This window comes from Scyliorhinus torazame, chromosome 5 (genome assembly GCF_047496885.1).
Source record: "Scyliorhinus torazame isolate Kashiwa2021f chromosome 5, sScyTor2.1, whole genome shotgun sequence".
In the NCBI taxonomy this organism is placed as follows: Eukaryota; Metazoa; Chordata; class Chondrichthyes; order Carcharhiniformes; family Scyliorhinidae; genus Scyliorhinus; species Scyliorhinus torazame.
This window is the reverse complement of record NC_092711.1, coordinates 296,644,329-296,661,523: the sequence shown is the minus strand read 5'-3', so window position 1 is coordinate 296,661,523 and position 17,195 is coordinate 296,644,329. Positions and strand designations below refer to the sequence as shown.

At 48.2% G+C, this 17,195-nt stretch overlaps 1 protein-coding gene across 1 annotated transcript in view; it reads right to left on the bottom strand.

Annotated features, from left to right (window-relative positions):
- The window catches only part of col4a6 (collagen, type IV, alpha 6), a 497,938-nt gene that overhangs the window by 170,573 nt on the left and 310,170 nt on the right, over positions 1–17,195 (bottom strand). Inside the window, exons 5-8 of the mRNA XM_072501535.1 lie at positions 15,049–15,183; positions 12,358–12,402; positions 4,624–4,740; positions 2,728–2,796 (exon numbers count right to left, since the gene is read on the bottom strand). Coding sequence (XP_072357636.1) covers positions 2,728–2,796; positions 4,624–4,740; positions 12,358–12,402; positions 15,049–15,183 — 366 coding nt within the window. The remainder of the gene's footprint in view (positions 1–2,727; positions 2,797–4,623; positions 4,741–12,357; positions 12,403–15,048; positions 15,184–17,195) is intronic.

Genomic DNA, 17,195 nt, shown 5'->3' with positions numbered 1-17,195 from the left:
ATCATCCATAAGCCGTTTTCACTACGCCCTCCTGCCTACCTCTGGTCTCACTGAGCAGTGGGATGGAATTGTGTCTAGGGCAGTAATGGTTACGTGATGGGATAGTGTTGGCTGGACATAATACATCAATTCCATTGACCCGATCATATTCAAGAGCAGTCAAACAGATCTTGCCCAATTTGTGCTGCCACTGTACCTGAAGTCACTGGGCACCAACATAATTATCAGCATAGTTGCTGGGCACCATGTAGGCATAAATATCCAGGCCATCCGCACAAAGAACATAAGAACTAGGAGCAGGAGTAGGCCATCTGGCCCCTCGAGCCTGCTCCGCCATTCAATGAGATCATGGCTGATCGCAGGGATGGCAAACGCAGGGATGTTCGTTCTGCACAATGAAGCCAGTTTACTGGATGCTCAGTTACCTTTTACCTGTGGCTCTGCAGCAGTCAGCTACTCCCCGTGGGCTGAATTATTCAAGGCATCGCATTCCCCGCCCAGTTGGGTAACAAGTTACAGGGAAGCCTGTGGGTGAGGGGGGGGGGGGGTGGGGGGGCGTAGACTGACTGCCCCGCAGCTCTTTAAGGGCTAATTGCTAATTGCCCCTTCGGAACCAGCAAATCACACCACAGGGAATTGCCAGCCAATCAGAGGCCAAGCTGGCAGGTCCTGGAGTGGAGGGGGGTGAGTGGGGACAGCAAGCTGGAATTGAACAGGACATGGGTAGAGAGAAACCTGGAGAAGGGGGTAACACCTTTGTGTGGGTGTGTGTGGGGGGGGGGGGGGGGGGGGGGGGGGGGGGTGTGCCCTGATGAGCTCAACAAGTTCAACAGTGAGAGGCTGCTGCAAGAGGGGAGGCAGTGACATAGTGGTATTGTCCCTGGACTAGTAATCCAGAGAACCAATGTAATGCTCTGGGGACCCAGGTTCGAATCCCACCACGGCAGATGGTGAAATTTGAATTCAATAAAATATCTGGAATTAAAAGTCTAATGATGACCATGAAACCATTGTCGATTGTAGTAAAAACACATCTGGTTCACTAATGTCCTTCAGGGAAGGAAATCTGTCGTCCTTACCCGGTCTGGCCTACATGCGACTCCAGACCCACAGCAATGTGACTGACTCTTAAATGCCCTGAGGGATGGACAATAAATGCCAGTCCAGCCAGGGACGCCATGAACTAATGAAAAAAAGGACATTTTAAAAATGGCCGTTTGGTGTGGGCCCTCTCTCACAGCTGGTTAAAAGCCGGTGAGGTTTGATGCCCTTAAGTAGGCAATTAATGCCCATTGAAGGGTTTGGATTGACCCACAGGTGGATGGGCTGCCCCGACTCCACCCCCAATTGCTATAATTGCAGTGACAGATAGGCAGGGGTGAGGAGGGGTATGTCATGCTGCCTCCTGAATTTAATGAATCCTCCCCTCCCCCTCCTGCTGGTGAGGATGCATAAAATCCAGGCCAAGATGTAAGCTGTAATGTGAACACACATGGGCCTGGATTTTATGGACTCCCTGGATGTGTTTTCTGTGGGTGAGGGGACCTAAAATATGGTGGCTATCACCCCGCCTGTTCCCCAAAATACAGTCAGGCTGTGCTTTTTTGAAAACTGCTTAGGACAGGGATATGCCCTGTGTGCATTTGTTCATCCCTACGAAATTAAGCCCCTTTGTGCAACCCCAGCCCCCTTTCCCCCTCCCTAGGCTCTCCAATTCCCCCCCCCCCCCCCCCCCCCCCCCCCCCCCCCCCCCCCCATCCAGTACCCCCAATGTACCTCACTCCGGAATTCATTGCTCTTCTTCCCAGGGCCTGCCTGCAGTCCCAGCAGCACCCACTGCTGAGTTCTGGCGCTGCTGGGTCTGCTCGGGCTGCTGGCCAATCAGATTGGCAGGAAGCTCTCAATGGCAAGACTTGCTCCCATTCAGGGGTGGGAGCTCCATTCTCACCTTATCCACGCCACAGGCAGCCCTTTGTTACCGCGGGGCAACCTTGGTGAGCTTCAGCTGGACTGGCACCAAACCGCTGGCGGGATGTGAGCAATGCCTTCAGCCCCCATAAAATTCAGCCCAAGGTGTAAATTGGGAAAATTGACATTCCGTACTTCTGTATGTGTGCCACCCTCTCATTGGTCGGTCAGTCAGATACAAGACTGCTTGATGGTCATTGTTAGCCCGAGATTATGAAGGGGCTGGATTAACACCGAAAGACTTTGCAGCCACTTATACAAATTGGTGGCTTGAGCTTAGAGGAGGATGTCAGGAAAGAGCCTCTGAGCTCCACAATGTAAGGAAGCTGGATTCTAATTACAGATGTGAGCTTTGCTGTTAGACGTGGCTCACACTGTTGGTTTGTGAGGTCTTGCTGAGCACAAATCGTGTCTTCTGCATTACACGAGTGACTAAACTCCAAAGTACTCCATTGGAGCTGAAAGCTATTCAGGCCATCCCAAAGTCACGACAGGTACTATATAAAAGTCAATCTTTCTTCTGTGATAAGAAGGTGCAAGAGCTTAACGCAATTGTGCAACATTGCTCTGTACGCTGATGGAGTGTCAACCTGCCTAATGTAAGGGCAAAAATGAACATCTTATGGACATGTTACACAACCACAATTTCTGGGATAAAGACTATATCTCAACTTTCAGCCCCTTCTCTTAGTGCCAAATTTTGATTCTAATCATTCCTCTCAGAACCGTGGGATCAAAGTTACAGTAAGACCTTCTTACCCTCAATCCACCGTGGCTTCCAGAGATATAGGTTGGCTCTCCCTTTGCCCCTTTCTGACCATTATCACCCTAGAGGGAGCGAGATAGAAATCAGAAGTTAGCATGGGTCCAATGTCCAAATTCCGGCACCCTCGAGACCGAGACCAGGCCAGATTCCAGCTCAAATTTGGATGACCCACCATTAGATTGTCACAAAGCGAGGGAATGAGGCCCATCGAGGTAATTCACAAAGCAGAACTGCTGGAGGCTCATTCTTGCCCAGTAGAATCTCACCCCTGGACCTGCGATCCCTTCACTGTGATGTCGCAAAAAGAAATACAGATAATTCCCAGTTTTGGTTGGAAGGAATGATTGGGTGCGGGGAAGGCAGATCTTAAAGCGTTGCAATGGACTCAGGTCTTGTGTGTGACAAACTCTCGCTAATTCTGTCCTCCGGGATGAGTCTGAGAATGGCCATTTCATTCCTGCATTTAGTCTGTTCCAAGAGTGGCACCCGGGTCTCAATGAGAAAAATATTTGTTTTCCTATAATTCTGCTTTCCAGACTGCCGGGTGTTGTATAATCTATTCTTGGGTACTGAGAAACATTGAGAGAGTTCTTCAGAATTGGTGCAGTATTCAATGAAACTATCTCAAAGAAGGACTTATCCTCACACTCTCAGGAATGCTATAATAATATGCTATTTTCTTTTTGAAAAGGGCATTTTTAGTCCACCTTAGCTTTTCTAAGACATGAAAATGAAACAGAACATGATCTAGGAACTCAGCTCGTGACTGCTTGCAGTGCCCATGACTGAAAGGCAATTGTTGAGAAAGAGGACAGGCTTGAGACCAGCTCTGATACTCTTTAAGATGGACAGTTTGACAAACTGATTACTAATAACAATCTGTGGGGAAACAATCTGAATGCCGATTCATTAGTCCCTTAACTACATTTTGCCACAGTTATTTGTCGGTCGAAGTTCCATTGGAAGCACTTTTGCCTCACACAAGATTCGGGGTTCAAGCCTCACCCCAGGGTTTGAGCCCATCAATCAGGGTTCGGACTTGAGCGCGATGTTGAAAAGTGCTAACCTGTTGGATCTGCTTTGCGGGATCCTCCGTTTCACGACATAGGGTTTCCCTACGGCGTGGGATGAATGGAAAACCCCATTGGCCGGCTGCGGGAACGGAGAATCCCGCTGCCGGAAGAGGCGCGCTACGCTGGAAAACGGGGCTGGCGGGACAGAGAATCCCCCCGGTGTCATGTATGAGATGTTAAACCAAGACCCCATTATGGGTGGATATAAAAATCCAATGCACCATTGTTGTCCCTGGTGCACTGGCCGATAACACTCAATCAACATCACAAAGACCAGAATATCGGGTCATGATTACAGTGCTGCTTGTGGGAGTTGAGTAGAAATTGAGCTGCCACATTTCCTACAGTACAACAATGGGCACATACAAGTCTTTGAACATAGAACATAAAATGCAGAAGGAGACCATTCGGCCCATCAAGTCTGCACAGACCCTCTTAAGCCCTCACTTCCACCCTATCCCCGTAACCCAATAACCCCTCCTAACATTTTTGGTCATTAAGAGCAATTTATCATGGCCAATCCACCTAACCTGCACCTCTTTGGACTGTGGGAGGAAACCGGAGTACCCGGAGGAAACCCACGCAGACACGGGGAGAACGTGCAGACGCCGCACAGACAGTGACCGAGCGGGGAATCGAACCTGGGACCCTGGCGCTGTGGAGCCACAGTGCTATCCACTTGTGCTACCGTGCTGCCCTAGCCTTTCTTTCTTGCATTGAATAAATTTGCTTTTTACAAACAGAAGGTAGCTATATTTTCCAAATTAATCCACTGGAAAATCAGTCAACGAATCCTGAATTGTGCCAATTATTTACCTGGAATCCTGGTGTTCCTGGGTAACCAGCAGTGCCAGGGTAACCCGAGTCCCCGCTGGTACCATTACACCCGTCTAGACCAGCACGGCCTCTTGGACCTTGTTGCCCTGGGTGACCCTTTGAAGAAAGAAGAGTTTGGTAAGAATGAAATACCTTTATTACATAATTTTTAAAAATTAAACCTTTCTATTTATACATTTAGAGTACCCAATTCTTTTTCCAATTAAAGGGCAATTTAGTGTTGCCAATCCAACTACTCTGCACATCGTTTTGGATTGTGGGGGTGAGACCAACTGGGAGAATGTGCAAAGTCCACATGGACAGTGACCCGGGTACAGGATCAAACCCGGGTCCTCGGTGCTCTGAGGCAGCAGTGCTAACCACTGGGCCACCATGCTGCCTGTAAAAATTAAACTTTTAATTGTTCTTTTTTTTTGTGCTCACCAAGGAGAGGGATGGTTCACTTTCCTATTCTGGACATGGGCACCATCAAGAGCTGGCACAGCAGAGCCAGCAGCAGTGTGAAGATGTTTCTTACACCATTGCAAGGCCACATTAATGTGAGCAGCCCCTGGTACACAGGACCTGGGCAGCCAGTGGCAACTCCAAAGAAAACTTTGTTTGGTTCTTCCAATGGCTATCTGTTGTGAATCCAGTGAACTGCTTCATAGACAACTGTGAGGTGGTACGGGAGACTGTCTCGGTGAGGCGATTGGAAAGATAATTAAGGGGCCCACACAATGAAAAAAATGTTAAAAATTAAAGGCATGGGGGAGGAATTTTAAAAAAACCTGCTGATGCAGGAGGACTCAACTGTGCGATTTGTACATTTTGATGTATTTCCACTATTTCGCTGGGATGATCTTTTTCCACCTCATGTTAGATCGTGGTGTGGTGATAATACCACTTGACTGGCAATGCAGAGTACCGAGCTAATGCTTTTGGGGACATTGGTTCAAATCCCACCATGGGAGCTCGTGGAATTTAAAATTCAACGAATAAATCTGGGATGCAAAACTAGTCTCTGTGACGATGACGATGACCATGAAGCTATTATTGATTAAACCCCGTCTGGTGCAATAATGCCCTCTAGGGAAGGAAATCCTCTATTGTTACCCGGTCTGGTCTACATGTGACAATAGAACCCACACCTGACTTTTAACTTCCCTCTGAAATGGTCTATTAAAGCACTCAATCATAGATTATCAATGTTGTGTATTTGTTCCTTACTGGAACAAGGTCACTTTAAGAGTTTGATCACGGGACGCATTGACGATGTAATCGGCAGTTTAGGTGGGCTAACAGTCAGTCTAGTCTAGCAGCCTGTGAGAAAACATCTTGCCAATAAAGTTCTTGTTTGTTTGAACCCCTGTGGACTGCAAGCCTATCCGTTAAAAATTTCACAAAGAAACTGGCGACAAGGTGGTTGATCCACACTGCAAACACCCGAAAAAGAACTTCAGGAATACGGTGGGAGTCAGAAAAATCGCCGATTCACCCTGTAGCCATCCAAAAAGGTTTAAGAAGATAAAAACACCTCTATGCTAAAGCTGGCAATGGAGGGATGCTGAATAACAGCAGCAACCATCAAAGGAACTGAAAGTTAAACAAAGGTTTAGGTGAAAACAGCATCAAAAGAAGCTTGCCACGTGCTCTGCCTGGAAAGATCTGGAACAGTGCTCACTCCACTGTGAGTAGCAAGTAAAGTAACAAATACCCTGCAACAATTAAGTGAGAGCTAAGGGTGTTTTGCAACACTTCTTTCAAAACTCAGAAAGGAACAGGCTGAGCTCAGGGTTGACTTGTTTTTTTAAATTTAACATACTCAATTCTTTTTTTACCAATTAAGGGGCAATTTAGCGCGGCCAATCCACATGGGGGGGAATGTGCAAACTCCACACGGACAGTGATCCAGGGCCAGAATCGAACCCGGGTACTCGGTGCCATGAGGCAGCAGTGTTGACCACTGCACTTCCGTGCAGCTCAAGGGTTAACCAGTTTGAAAGGGAAAAAAATGTGAGGTAGTGCTAAAACCCTTGTAGTCCTTTTGTGCTTCCACAAGCCTTCCCATAGTAAAATGGAAGGAGTTTTGGCACCATGGGCCTATATTATGAAATCACCAAGCAAACAGAATTGCGGCAGACAGAGTGGTCCTGACCTTCCTGAGCACAATGGGGTGGAAATTGTCAATCTCCTGCATCAGAAAAAACAGGCTCGAAAGCTCATGGTAAGATAGTGGAGATAATGGCAGCACGGTGGCGCCGTGGGTGAACCCTGCTGCCTCACGGCGCTGAGGTTCCAGGTCGATCCCGGCTCTGGGTCACTGTCCGTGAGGATTTTGCACATTCCCCCCCATGTCTGCGTGGGTTTTGCCCCCACAACCCAAAGATATGCAGGGTAGGTGGATTGGCAATGTTAAATTGCCCCTTAATTGGAAAAAATGAATTGAGTACTCTAAATTTTTTTTTTTAAAAGATAGTGGAGATATCGCAGGGCCATTTCTCATCTAAATCCTTGGCCATCACCAAGAGATTCAGGTTCCACAAATGTAACCAACAAGACGGTGAATCAATCGCATGGTTCATACTTACTTTGAAGAAATTAGCTGAATACTATGAAATTGAAGATGCCTTGAATGACACCATTAGAGACAGACAAGTGTTTGGGTTAAGAAGTGAAGCTAACCAGAAAAAGGCTTTTAACAGAGAGCAACTAAGACCTAAAGAAGACTTTAGAAGTTGCCACCTCTATGGAATTAGCAGGTAAAGAAGCGCAACAATTAAGCTTGAGCGCTAAAATCAATTGAAATGTCGCTGTGATCCGAACATATACATCGGTTCAAAATTGCCAGCGAAGTGCAAAAACTGGGCAAACAGCAACTGATTGCTGGAGTAAAGATGCAAAATGCCAAAATTGGAATAAAAAGGGGCACATCGAACACGTGTGTTAGCGAATAAAACATCACGTTTCAAACAAGAAACATAAAAAGCAAGAACCAAATGCATTAAATGAAAAATCGAACAGAGGGCAGCATATCCGCGTCATACAAACAGGACGCAAAAAGAGACCAGAGTCACATTCCGATGACGAACTGTTATTGAACGTACAGGCCATTGGGGGGCGAAACATTTCTGTTACTGGGTCACTCCTTTACTGGATGGGCAGCTGGTGAAAACGGAGGTGGACACTGGCACAGCCGGTTCATTGGTCCCAGAAACCGTTAACAAAGAGAAACTATAACATATTGCCTTGTAACCGTCAAAGATAAAACACAAACCTATATCGGAGAAATGGCTCCATTAAGGGGCCGGAGCAAGGTAAATGCACAGCTAAACGGACAGATCACAGACTTTTCCCTGCATATCGTTAAAGATAACTATCCAGCCCTAATGGGGACAACCTGGCTGGAGAGAATCAAGTTAAACTGGGGCCAAGGTGAATCTTATTCGGAGTCCGAAGCAGATCCAACCAAAAGCCTAAAGGACAGAAAGTAGCAGCTGCTGAAGAAGCTCTGAAAGCAGCTGTGGCCAAGACCCAGGTGGGCAGTGCTGGGACCAAGATAACAAAGGCTCCGCAGGCTGGAACAAATATGCTTCAGGGTGGAGAAACAAAGGATGAAGAGCTAATGATGCAGATGAATGCTTTGACAAGAATGAAGGTCAAAAGTACACTGAAAAGTCCAGCGAGGATGTCCGGAATGCATTTACGGGCTCACTTTGTAAATTCCGCACCGTGGAGGAACAGGAAATTGAGGCGCATCTCGAAACGCCTGGCCATAAGGAAACGCTCGAGGTCATTGGGAAATTTGTTCATGCAGTTTGGGAAAAGGCTTGCTGACTACCTTCGTGCATCAAGGGTCAACAAGTATAAAAAGATTGCTGATCGTAAATAACGGCAACAACAGGAGCAGAAGGAGACAGCACAGAAACTCATGAAGGATGTTTGGATGGGAGTTGTTCCAGACGACCAAATGGAAAGAGTTGGAGTTGCTCAGAGTGCAGTCTGCAACCCCAATATTCCTTTCCTATTTCACTCTGAGCAGCAGCATCTGAAGTCCATTGAACATACCAACAGCAAGAAGAATTACCGTAACCTGACTTTGCAGAACCACCCAAACCTAAAGGCTACATTTGATATGCTGTTTTATAATAAAATAATAATCTTTATTCATGCCTGGGTGGCACAGTGGTTAGCACTGCTGCCTCACAGCACCACGGACCTGCGTTCATTCCCTCGGATGACTGTCTGTGTGGCGTTTGCATGTTCTCCCATGTGGGTTTCCTCCGGGTGCTCTGGTTTCCTCCCACAGTCCAAAGATGTGCAGGTTAAGTGGATTGGTCATGCTAAATTGCCTCTTAATGTCCAAAAGGGTTAGATGGGGTTGCTGGGTTACGGGCCTATCCTTAGGTAGGGTACTCTTTTACAAGGGTCAGTGCGGACCCCATGGCCAATGGCCTCCTTCTGCACTGTAGAGACTCTATGATTCTGTCACAAGTAGGCTTACATTAACACTGCAATGAAGTTACTGTGAAAAGCCCCTAGGCGCCACATTCCGGCACCTGTTCGGGTACACAGAGGGAGAATTCAGAATTTCCAGTTCACCTAACAAGTACGTCTTTTGGGACTTGTGGGAGGAAACCGGCGCATCAGGCGGAAACCCACGCAGACACAGGGAGAACGTGCAGACCCCGCACAGACAGTGACCCAAGACATGAATCAAACCTGGGTCCCTGGCGCTATGAAGCAACAGTGCTAACCACTGTGCTACCGTGCCGCCCTTGCTATCCTGCCGCCCAAAAAGGCAAGACCCCTTTTGGAAATCCTCAGGAGCAACAGCTTCAACTGGAGAGGTTCAAAGTTGTATTCCAGAAACAAGACCTAAAACACGAGGGTGAATGCAGTGAGAATGAAACCTCGAAGGGAGAGTCGCAGGGTCTGACGGAGGCACTCCACCATCTTGAGAAGGCACTGCAGAGGTTGTGCCACGAGATTCAGGTAAAGGAGGTGCTGGTATACAGCCTGGAGAGGCAGCGATTGGCAGCGAAAAAACAGATCAACAGCCTGGGGCAAGAACTAAAGAGTCGGGAAAACTTGAATAAGTCGGACAACTTCAACACTCGCAGAATGGCAGCTCCACCACACTCCAGTTAAGAACTACCCTGGGTGTTCAATGCTCAGTAGTACCAATGAACGTTGGCAGCCTCTGAAGTGAAAGCTCCGAAAAAGCAGCCAAATCAGGTTCTGCGACGTGAGAACAGGGCTATACGCCGTGTTTTTAATAAATGTCAAGAAGTATTGGCCAGAACTATGCCATCAGTGAGAAGTGGATACCTGTCATTGAATTGGCACAGAGAGGATCGATCTCCTACACCGTTTAAACTTGGGACAATGTTATGTGGAGAAGACACGCTGACCAACTTTTAGCAGCTAGAACAAGGTTGCCAGAGACAGAGTCAACTGAGAGTCTGCAACAAACTGTGCCAAGTGAAGACCTGTATACAGCTGAGAACCTGACAATATCGGATACAACTGTGGAAGTGTCATGCGAATGTCACTTTAAGAAATGTTTGGCTGCTCATGTTACTGCAGTGATGTCAGAGTATGGGTGGAGCTGAGCTCTGGCTCTGCTTTTTAGTTTCACTTTGAGAAAACTTGGGTGTGTCTGTGTTTTTTTTGGTTTCGTTTTTCAGTGTGTTGGAGCTGAAGCCAGACAAAGCAGGTGTACTGCTGTTCTCTTTGCCATCAAAAGACTATCTCTTGATCATTTGATGAATTCAGAATTATAAATGTTCTCAGTAGTGAATGTAAACCTGATGTGCTTCTGTTTAAAGGTTTTGTTTTAAAGTCTGGATGTTAAAAGGACAGCTTACGGATTACTTAGTGTTGTATTCTTTGGGGGTTGTATTTGAATTAATGGTTGCTAAAATGTTCACTGTTTGTTTTCAAAAGGTTAACTTGAGTTAATAGAATAAACATTGTTTTGCTTTAAAAAATACTTTTCCATTTCTGCTGCACCACACCTGTAGAGTGGGCCGTGTGCTCCCCATACCACAATCTATTACAAGTTGTGGGTAAGGTGAACTCCATGATACACTTTGGGGTTCTCTAAACCCTGGCCCATAACAGGAAGACAGAACCTCAGCTGAGGACATTTCAGCACCGAGTCAGCCTCCAAATCCTACCTTGCATCCAGTCGAGGCAACAACGGATGTCGTCTGAACTACTCCAAAAACACCAGAGGTTACAGTCAACACGAAGAAGTAGATGCCTGAGGTTTGCTGACAACCGCACAAGAATTGACATCTCCGGAATGTCTAATTTATTGACTGCTGTGTTTATTAATTGTCCGTATTGTAAATTTTGATTGTTAATGTTATACCGTGTTTCATTGCAGGAAATCTGATGTATAGGGGGAGGAAAGTGTTGTGTATTCATATTTGTTCCTAGTTAGAACAAGGTCACTTTAAGAGTTTGCTCACGTGATGTACTGATGACATCATCGGCGGTTTCGGCAGTCTAAAAGTTAGTCTATTCTGGCAGCCTGTGATAAAACACCTTTCCAATAAAGTTCTTGTTTGTACATTTGTGGTCTGCAAGCCTATCCTTTAAAAAAAATACCGCACTCAATATGATAGCACTTAGGGATGAGCAACAAATGCTGGCCTTGCCTGTTCTCATGCTGCGAAAATAAAATCGGCTCAGTTTTCTATCTACTGAGTTCATTCAACTCAGTACTTCCCTCTCAATTCAGGACGGTTTTATTGTTTCCCCGGGCCCCAGCCATCCAGCAGCCTGTTATTTAGGGCTCGGGGCTGGTTTAGCTTTTAATTTGAAGTTTTGACGTAAGGTTACACCTGAAAGATCACGCTGTCTTTTCACTTTACCTTTGGCCTACTGTGTATTTTCAACCATTTCTGTTCAAACAGCAAGACTTTCTTGGCTGCTGTAGTACAGTCTGACTTCCAGCAGAGGGTGGCATTGCCCTGTGTGTAAATATTCACAGTGCCGGACAGGGCGCAGGACACAGGATTCCGATGGGAGTAAGAGGGAGAGGAACTCCTTCTGCTGCTAACCATTGGGGCCAAAATCAGGATATTTGGCATAAATAGGTTGTGGGGTGGGGTGCAGCAAAGTGAGATAGGGGTAGGTACAGGGACAGGTTCGCCTTCAACTATGCATGTTCAATCCAAAGCACGCGTCGTTAAATAGAGCTGGTTACATGTTTTATATTGAGTACAGAGCCCCGTCTTTCTCCTGGAAGGGTAACTTTGGACAATATGTTTTGCGTGGGACCCCAACCAGAAAGGGTTTTCCTCTTTTCAAGCAGCTGTTCCGTTTTTAACCTGCTGTTCACCCGCTTCCCCATTTTTCAGTTCACTTCCCCTCCCCCTCTGACTGGGCGGAATACCTTCGATCTATCGCTGCCACAGAACAGCAGAGCAAGCTGAATAAAAAATATGAAATGGGTACGTGTGCCAGAGCAGATTCCGCTTCACAAGGCTCACCCCCACGTCACGCTGCATCCGCTGGAGGGAAGGCTTGCAGCCGACTTACAGGCTGTGGGGGAGGAGCCGCGGAGCAGAGGCAATTGCACAGTTCCTTGCAACAACTAGCCTGGCCTCAGTGGGCCGAATGGCCCCCCTTTATGCTGTAAGGTCCTGAGGTTTTTAACGAATGTTTCCTTCAGCGGTTCCTACAAACAGGAGTGCGGGGAACCCCGCGGATGGTGCTTACTGGAATCCCGTTCACCCCGACAAATCCTGGCACGCCGATTGGACCCTGCAACAACAGACACATCACAACAGGAATTACAGCAGCAACACAGTTTGATCCATCACAATAGGCAAAATAGGTACGGTGAACATAACCACACCTGGATGGTGTCATCTCGGAATAGCGCTTGTGAACCTGGAACCAGGGCCCCAAGAAGCCTTTTCCGGGGTGTCGCACCGGCTCTGGCGGCAGGCGGGTGCAGGGGCAGAGGTCAGCCGTTGCCTCGCTGATTGCCCGGAGGCGGGTCCTGTTGGGGTGGAGATCATTTGCGTCGCCCAAACTGACCAGTTCATCGGTTTTAAAGTACACACACCTTTTATTTCCCCTGCCGATACTGACTTAGCTGCTGTGAACCTGTTGCATTTTACTGTTTCTATTTTTATTCTGTAGACATCCGGAAGAATGTGGTGAATAATTGCGATGGGATGAGGCCAGGGAATTGGGGGTCACGATAATTGCCGAGGGGTTGTGATGGGCAACTGTTAAGAGTTAAGGCTTTCGGGGGACTTCCGGTGACGGCGGGCGGGAGGCGGCCGCACAATGGAGGGCTCCCATTCGGGAACGGCATTTTCGGGGGCTTTAAGCCCGGTCCCAGGGTCCACGGAGGCGGCAAAAGCAGGGAGAAGGTACAGAGGCGGCAGAGTGAAGGCAGAGTGAAGAAAAATGTCGAGGGTGAGCAAACAAACGGCCGTAAGGAAAACAGCTGAAGGTCCGTCGGGGAGTGGAAAGGTCACCGCGGGGTCACCAGGAAAAATGGAGGCTGCAGCACAAGGGGAGGCCGTATTGCTTATGGCTGAAGAAATAACTAAGGTGATGGCTGTGGAATTCGAAAGGCAGTTTACAAAATACATGGAGACAATGAGGAAGGAGATGAGAGAGGTTTTGAGTGCGCTGGTGGAGGAGGCGATTTCCCCAGTGGCGAGCGCAGTGGCGGAAGTGCGAGAGCAAGGGGAGGCGCTGAAGTAAATGGAGGAGATGTTATTGCAGCACGGTGATCAACTTGCCTCGATGGGGAAGGAGATGCGGAAGATGATGGACATTAACAAGGATCTGCGAGGAATAATGGAAGACCTGGAAAATAGATCCAGGCGACAGAATTTGAGGATTGTGGGGCTGCCCAAAGGAGTTGAAGGACCGAGGCTGACTGAGTATTTTGCCACGATGCTGGCAAAACTATTGTGGGAGGGGGAGGATCCCTCCTGATATGAACTGGATCGGGTTCATCGGTCGTGGAGGCCTGTACCAAAGGCGAGTGAGCCACCAAGGGTAGTGACTCTGTGCTTCTGTAGGTACAGTGTGAAGGAGAAGGTCCTGAGCTGGGCCAAGCAGAAGCGGGTGGTGCAGTGGGCTGGAGCTGGTATATGTGTATACCAGGACTTAACGGTGGAGCTGGCGAGGAGGCGGGCTGCCTTCAACCGGGTGAAGAGGGCACTGTACACTAGCAAGGTGCGGTGCGGCATTGTATATCCAGCGAAGCTGAGGGTGACTTACAAACTCAGGGACTTTTATTTTGAACTGTGGAAGCAGCGGAGGAGTTTGCGAAGGCAGAAGGACTGTGGCAGAACTGAGAAATTGAGAAATGGCCAGGTGCCGATGTAACCTCATGACTGTATTTTCTTCTTTTTTGTTTCACTGCGTGCGGGTGTATGGGCTAAAGGAGCCAATGTTGTATATATTTGGACAAGGGAAGTGATGGGACTTTCACTCGAAATGAGGGCTCTTTGGGGTGTAGGTGGATATGCGGGGTGTGTGTGCTAAAAGGAGATCTCTGGGCTTTCCTAGGGCCGGGCAAGGGGGAAAGGGGCCCGGGCGGGGGCCTCCACGCTGGCCGGTTTAAGCCGGCCAGTGAACGGGAGTGAGGTGGGGGGAGGGGCTGCGGCCATCGGAGCCTGGCAGAACAGGGTCCGAGTGGTCTAGCCGGGGTGGAAAATTGGGGGGGGAAGGAACCGAGATTGGGGGGAGGATGGGAGGAGTTGGAGACTGGGGGGGGGGGGGGTACAACTCTTGGGTATCATGTACGGTACTCTTTCAGAGGTTGGATGGCGTTGAGAGTAGGGGGGGAGGGGACTCTATAGGTTAATGGTGACCATGGGCGGTCCCGGACTCCTTTTTCTTTTTCTCATTTGTTTTTTGTTTCCACCGTGGGAGGGTTTGTTTTATTGGATGCCTATATTGGCAGGTGGGCCGTTGTTTGGGGTGGTGGGAGGATGGGATCATTGGTATTGTTAAGGGGATTGATTTTGTATTTGTTACCATTTACTGTTTGTGGGTGGGGTGTAAATTTTGACGGAAAATGTGAAAATGGAGAATAAAAACAATTTTTTAAAAAAGAGTTCAGGCTTTTGAATGAGTTGAACCCTGAATCTTTTCAATCTTCCTCGTCTCCGGGTACCGTTCTTGATTATTCAAAGAGTCGCTAAAATGGCAGCCTTTGGCGTGGTTTTACTGTGGGCAGGGGAAAATGAGGCCTCAAGCCTAACTCAACTGGCACAGCTTTTCAATGCCCAGACAGTGTTGATTCTGAACCATAGTCAAATAGCCAACTGAGCTAGCCACCTCCCTGCCCCGCGCACCCACCCCCAGCCACAACCATTCACCGTAAGGCACTTGAAGAAGCAGCAATGTCATTTTTGGACGTCGGCCTGGACCCACCTTTTCTCCTTTCATGCCACTCGCTCCTGGGTTACCGGAATTCCCCTTTTCACCTTTTGGCCCTCTTAACCCCTCTGGGCCAGGAAAGCCTGGAGGCCCGCTGCTTGCCAGTGGCCCAATCTGTCCCGGCTGACCCTAAATGAAAAATAAAACGTATTAGTGGAAACAAATGAATTTTAAAAATCACAAACAGGCAGCTTTTCTCACCTCATTTATAAACATGGGACAATTTTACCTATTTTCTTCCCACCAAGTACCTTCCACAGCCTGAGCCGAGTGGCTCATCCCTGGTGGGGGCAGCTTGTGCCAGCCTACTATTTGGCCAGGAGAAGCATTGTGCCCGATCCTGCACTTACCCGGTGGCCGCAGAATTGAGTTTGAGGGCAGGGATCGCTGGGAGGCGGCCGGAAGTTGCAACCCACGGAGGATTCACCCGTTTCCTAGCACGGGTCAAATATTGGGCGGGATTTTCCGCCCGCTACCGCCTGTGGGATTATTCCTGTTCCTCCGAAGGTGAACCCTGGCCGTGACTTCCCTGGTGGCGGAGGGTACAAACAATGGGGAACCACGGTTGACGGTGGCGGATTCCGGAAGATTCCCCCCCCCCGCTGGCCAAGGGCGGGTGGCCTCTACTGCCACAAAACACGCCATGGGGGGGGGGAAATCCCGCCAGGGGGAATCTCGCCCACTATCTGCCGAAGAACATCGAACTCAGCATCGACTGAACCTCAACCTTTCCATCGGTTTGGTTTTGGTGACATGTCTAGAGGGGAATTTGTTCACTGATGCAGTGAATCAATCATGTTTTGAAGTTCACCAGGACACAGACTGTCTCAGGAATGAACTTGTGCCTTAGCTTGTAATCAACACGGAACATTTCCACGTCGTGCGTTGAGTTTAAGATTGTGATTTATAGTTAGTGGTTTTGAAATCCCTGATCCCATCCTGCCACATTGATTAAATGAAATTCCACAATGCCAATATTAACAGGAATAATCCCAACAATTTTCTTTTTATTTGTTCTTGGGATGTGGGCGTCGCTAGCTGGGCCGGCATTTGTTGCCCATCCCTAATTGCCATTGAACTGAGTGGCTTGCCAGCCCATTTTAGTGGGGGGGGGGCAGTTAAGTGTCAACCGGATCGCTGTGTGGGTCTGGAGTCACATGTAGGCCAGACCGGGTAGGGGCGGCAGATTTCCTTCCCTGAATAACATTAGTCAACCAGATGGGTTTTTACCACAATCAGCAATAGTTTCATGGTCATCATTAATTAAACTTTTATTTCCAGGTTTTCTTTTATTGAATTCAGACTTGACTACCTGCCATGGTGGGATTCGAACGCGGGAGGAAATTTTAAAAGGAAACTTCCCAGCTCCCTACGAAAAGTTTAAAGATACTTTAACGGTCCATGAGGGAATCGTTTTAAAGGACGGTATTTATGTGGTCCCCACCCAGGACAGGAACGAGACTATTTGCAAATTCCCTGACGGACACAGACACCCAAGGGATAGAATCCACCCTTGCCCACCTCAGACCTCTCTGCTGGTGGCCCGATTTAAAAACCGACATTGACCATTATGTTGAGAATTGTTTGATTTGCACCCAGAACAACCCGGACAGATGTGCAAAGAAAGCCCAGCTAAGACACACCTGCCATGTAAATGGCCCGTGGACAAACTTGCAGTTAGACTATATTGGTGTGACCCCCCCCCCCCCCACCCACCCCGCAGAAATGGATACAAATATGTGTTGGTTGTCATCGACACATTCACGAAATGGGTCGAAGCTTTACCTTCACGAACAAATACGGCCAAAGCCACGGCAAAAATTCTAACTGAACAGATTTTCACGAGATGGGGACCCCCCCCCCCGTAATGTCGAGTCGGACCAAGGTTTGCACTTCACAGGCAGGGTCATGAAAAATGTCATGACGATTTTTGGCATAAAACAGAAGTTTTACATTGCCTATCACCCGCGGTCCAGCGGCATTGTGGAACGCATGAATCGGACACTAAAGGCCACACTTAGGAAGATGGTACAGCAGCACAACACGACATGGGACACAGTGCTCCCATTCGCACTAATGTTTATCAGAAATATGGTGACGACTTCGACAAGTTACACCCCACATACCCTCAGGACCGGACG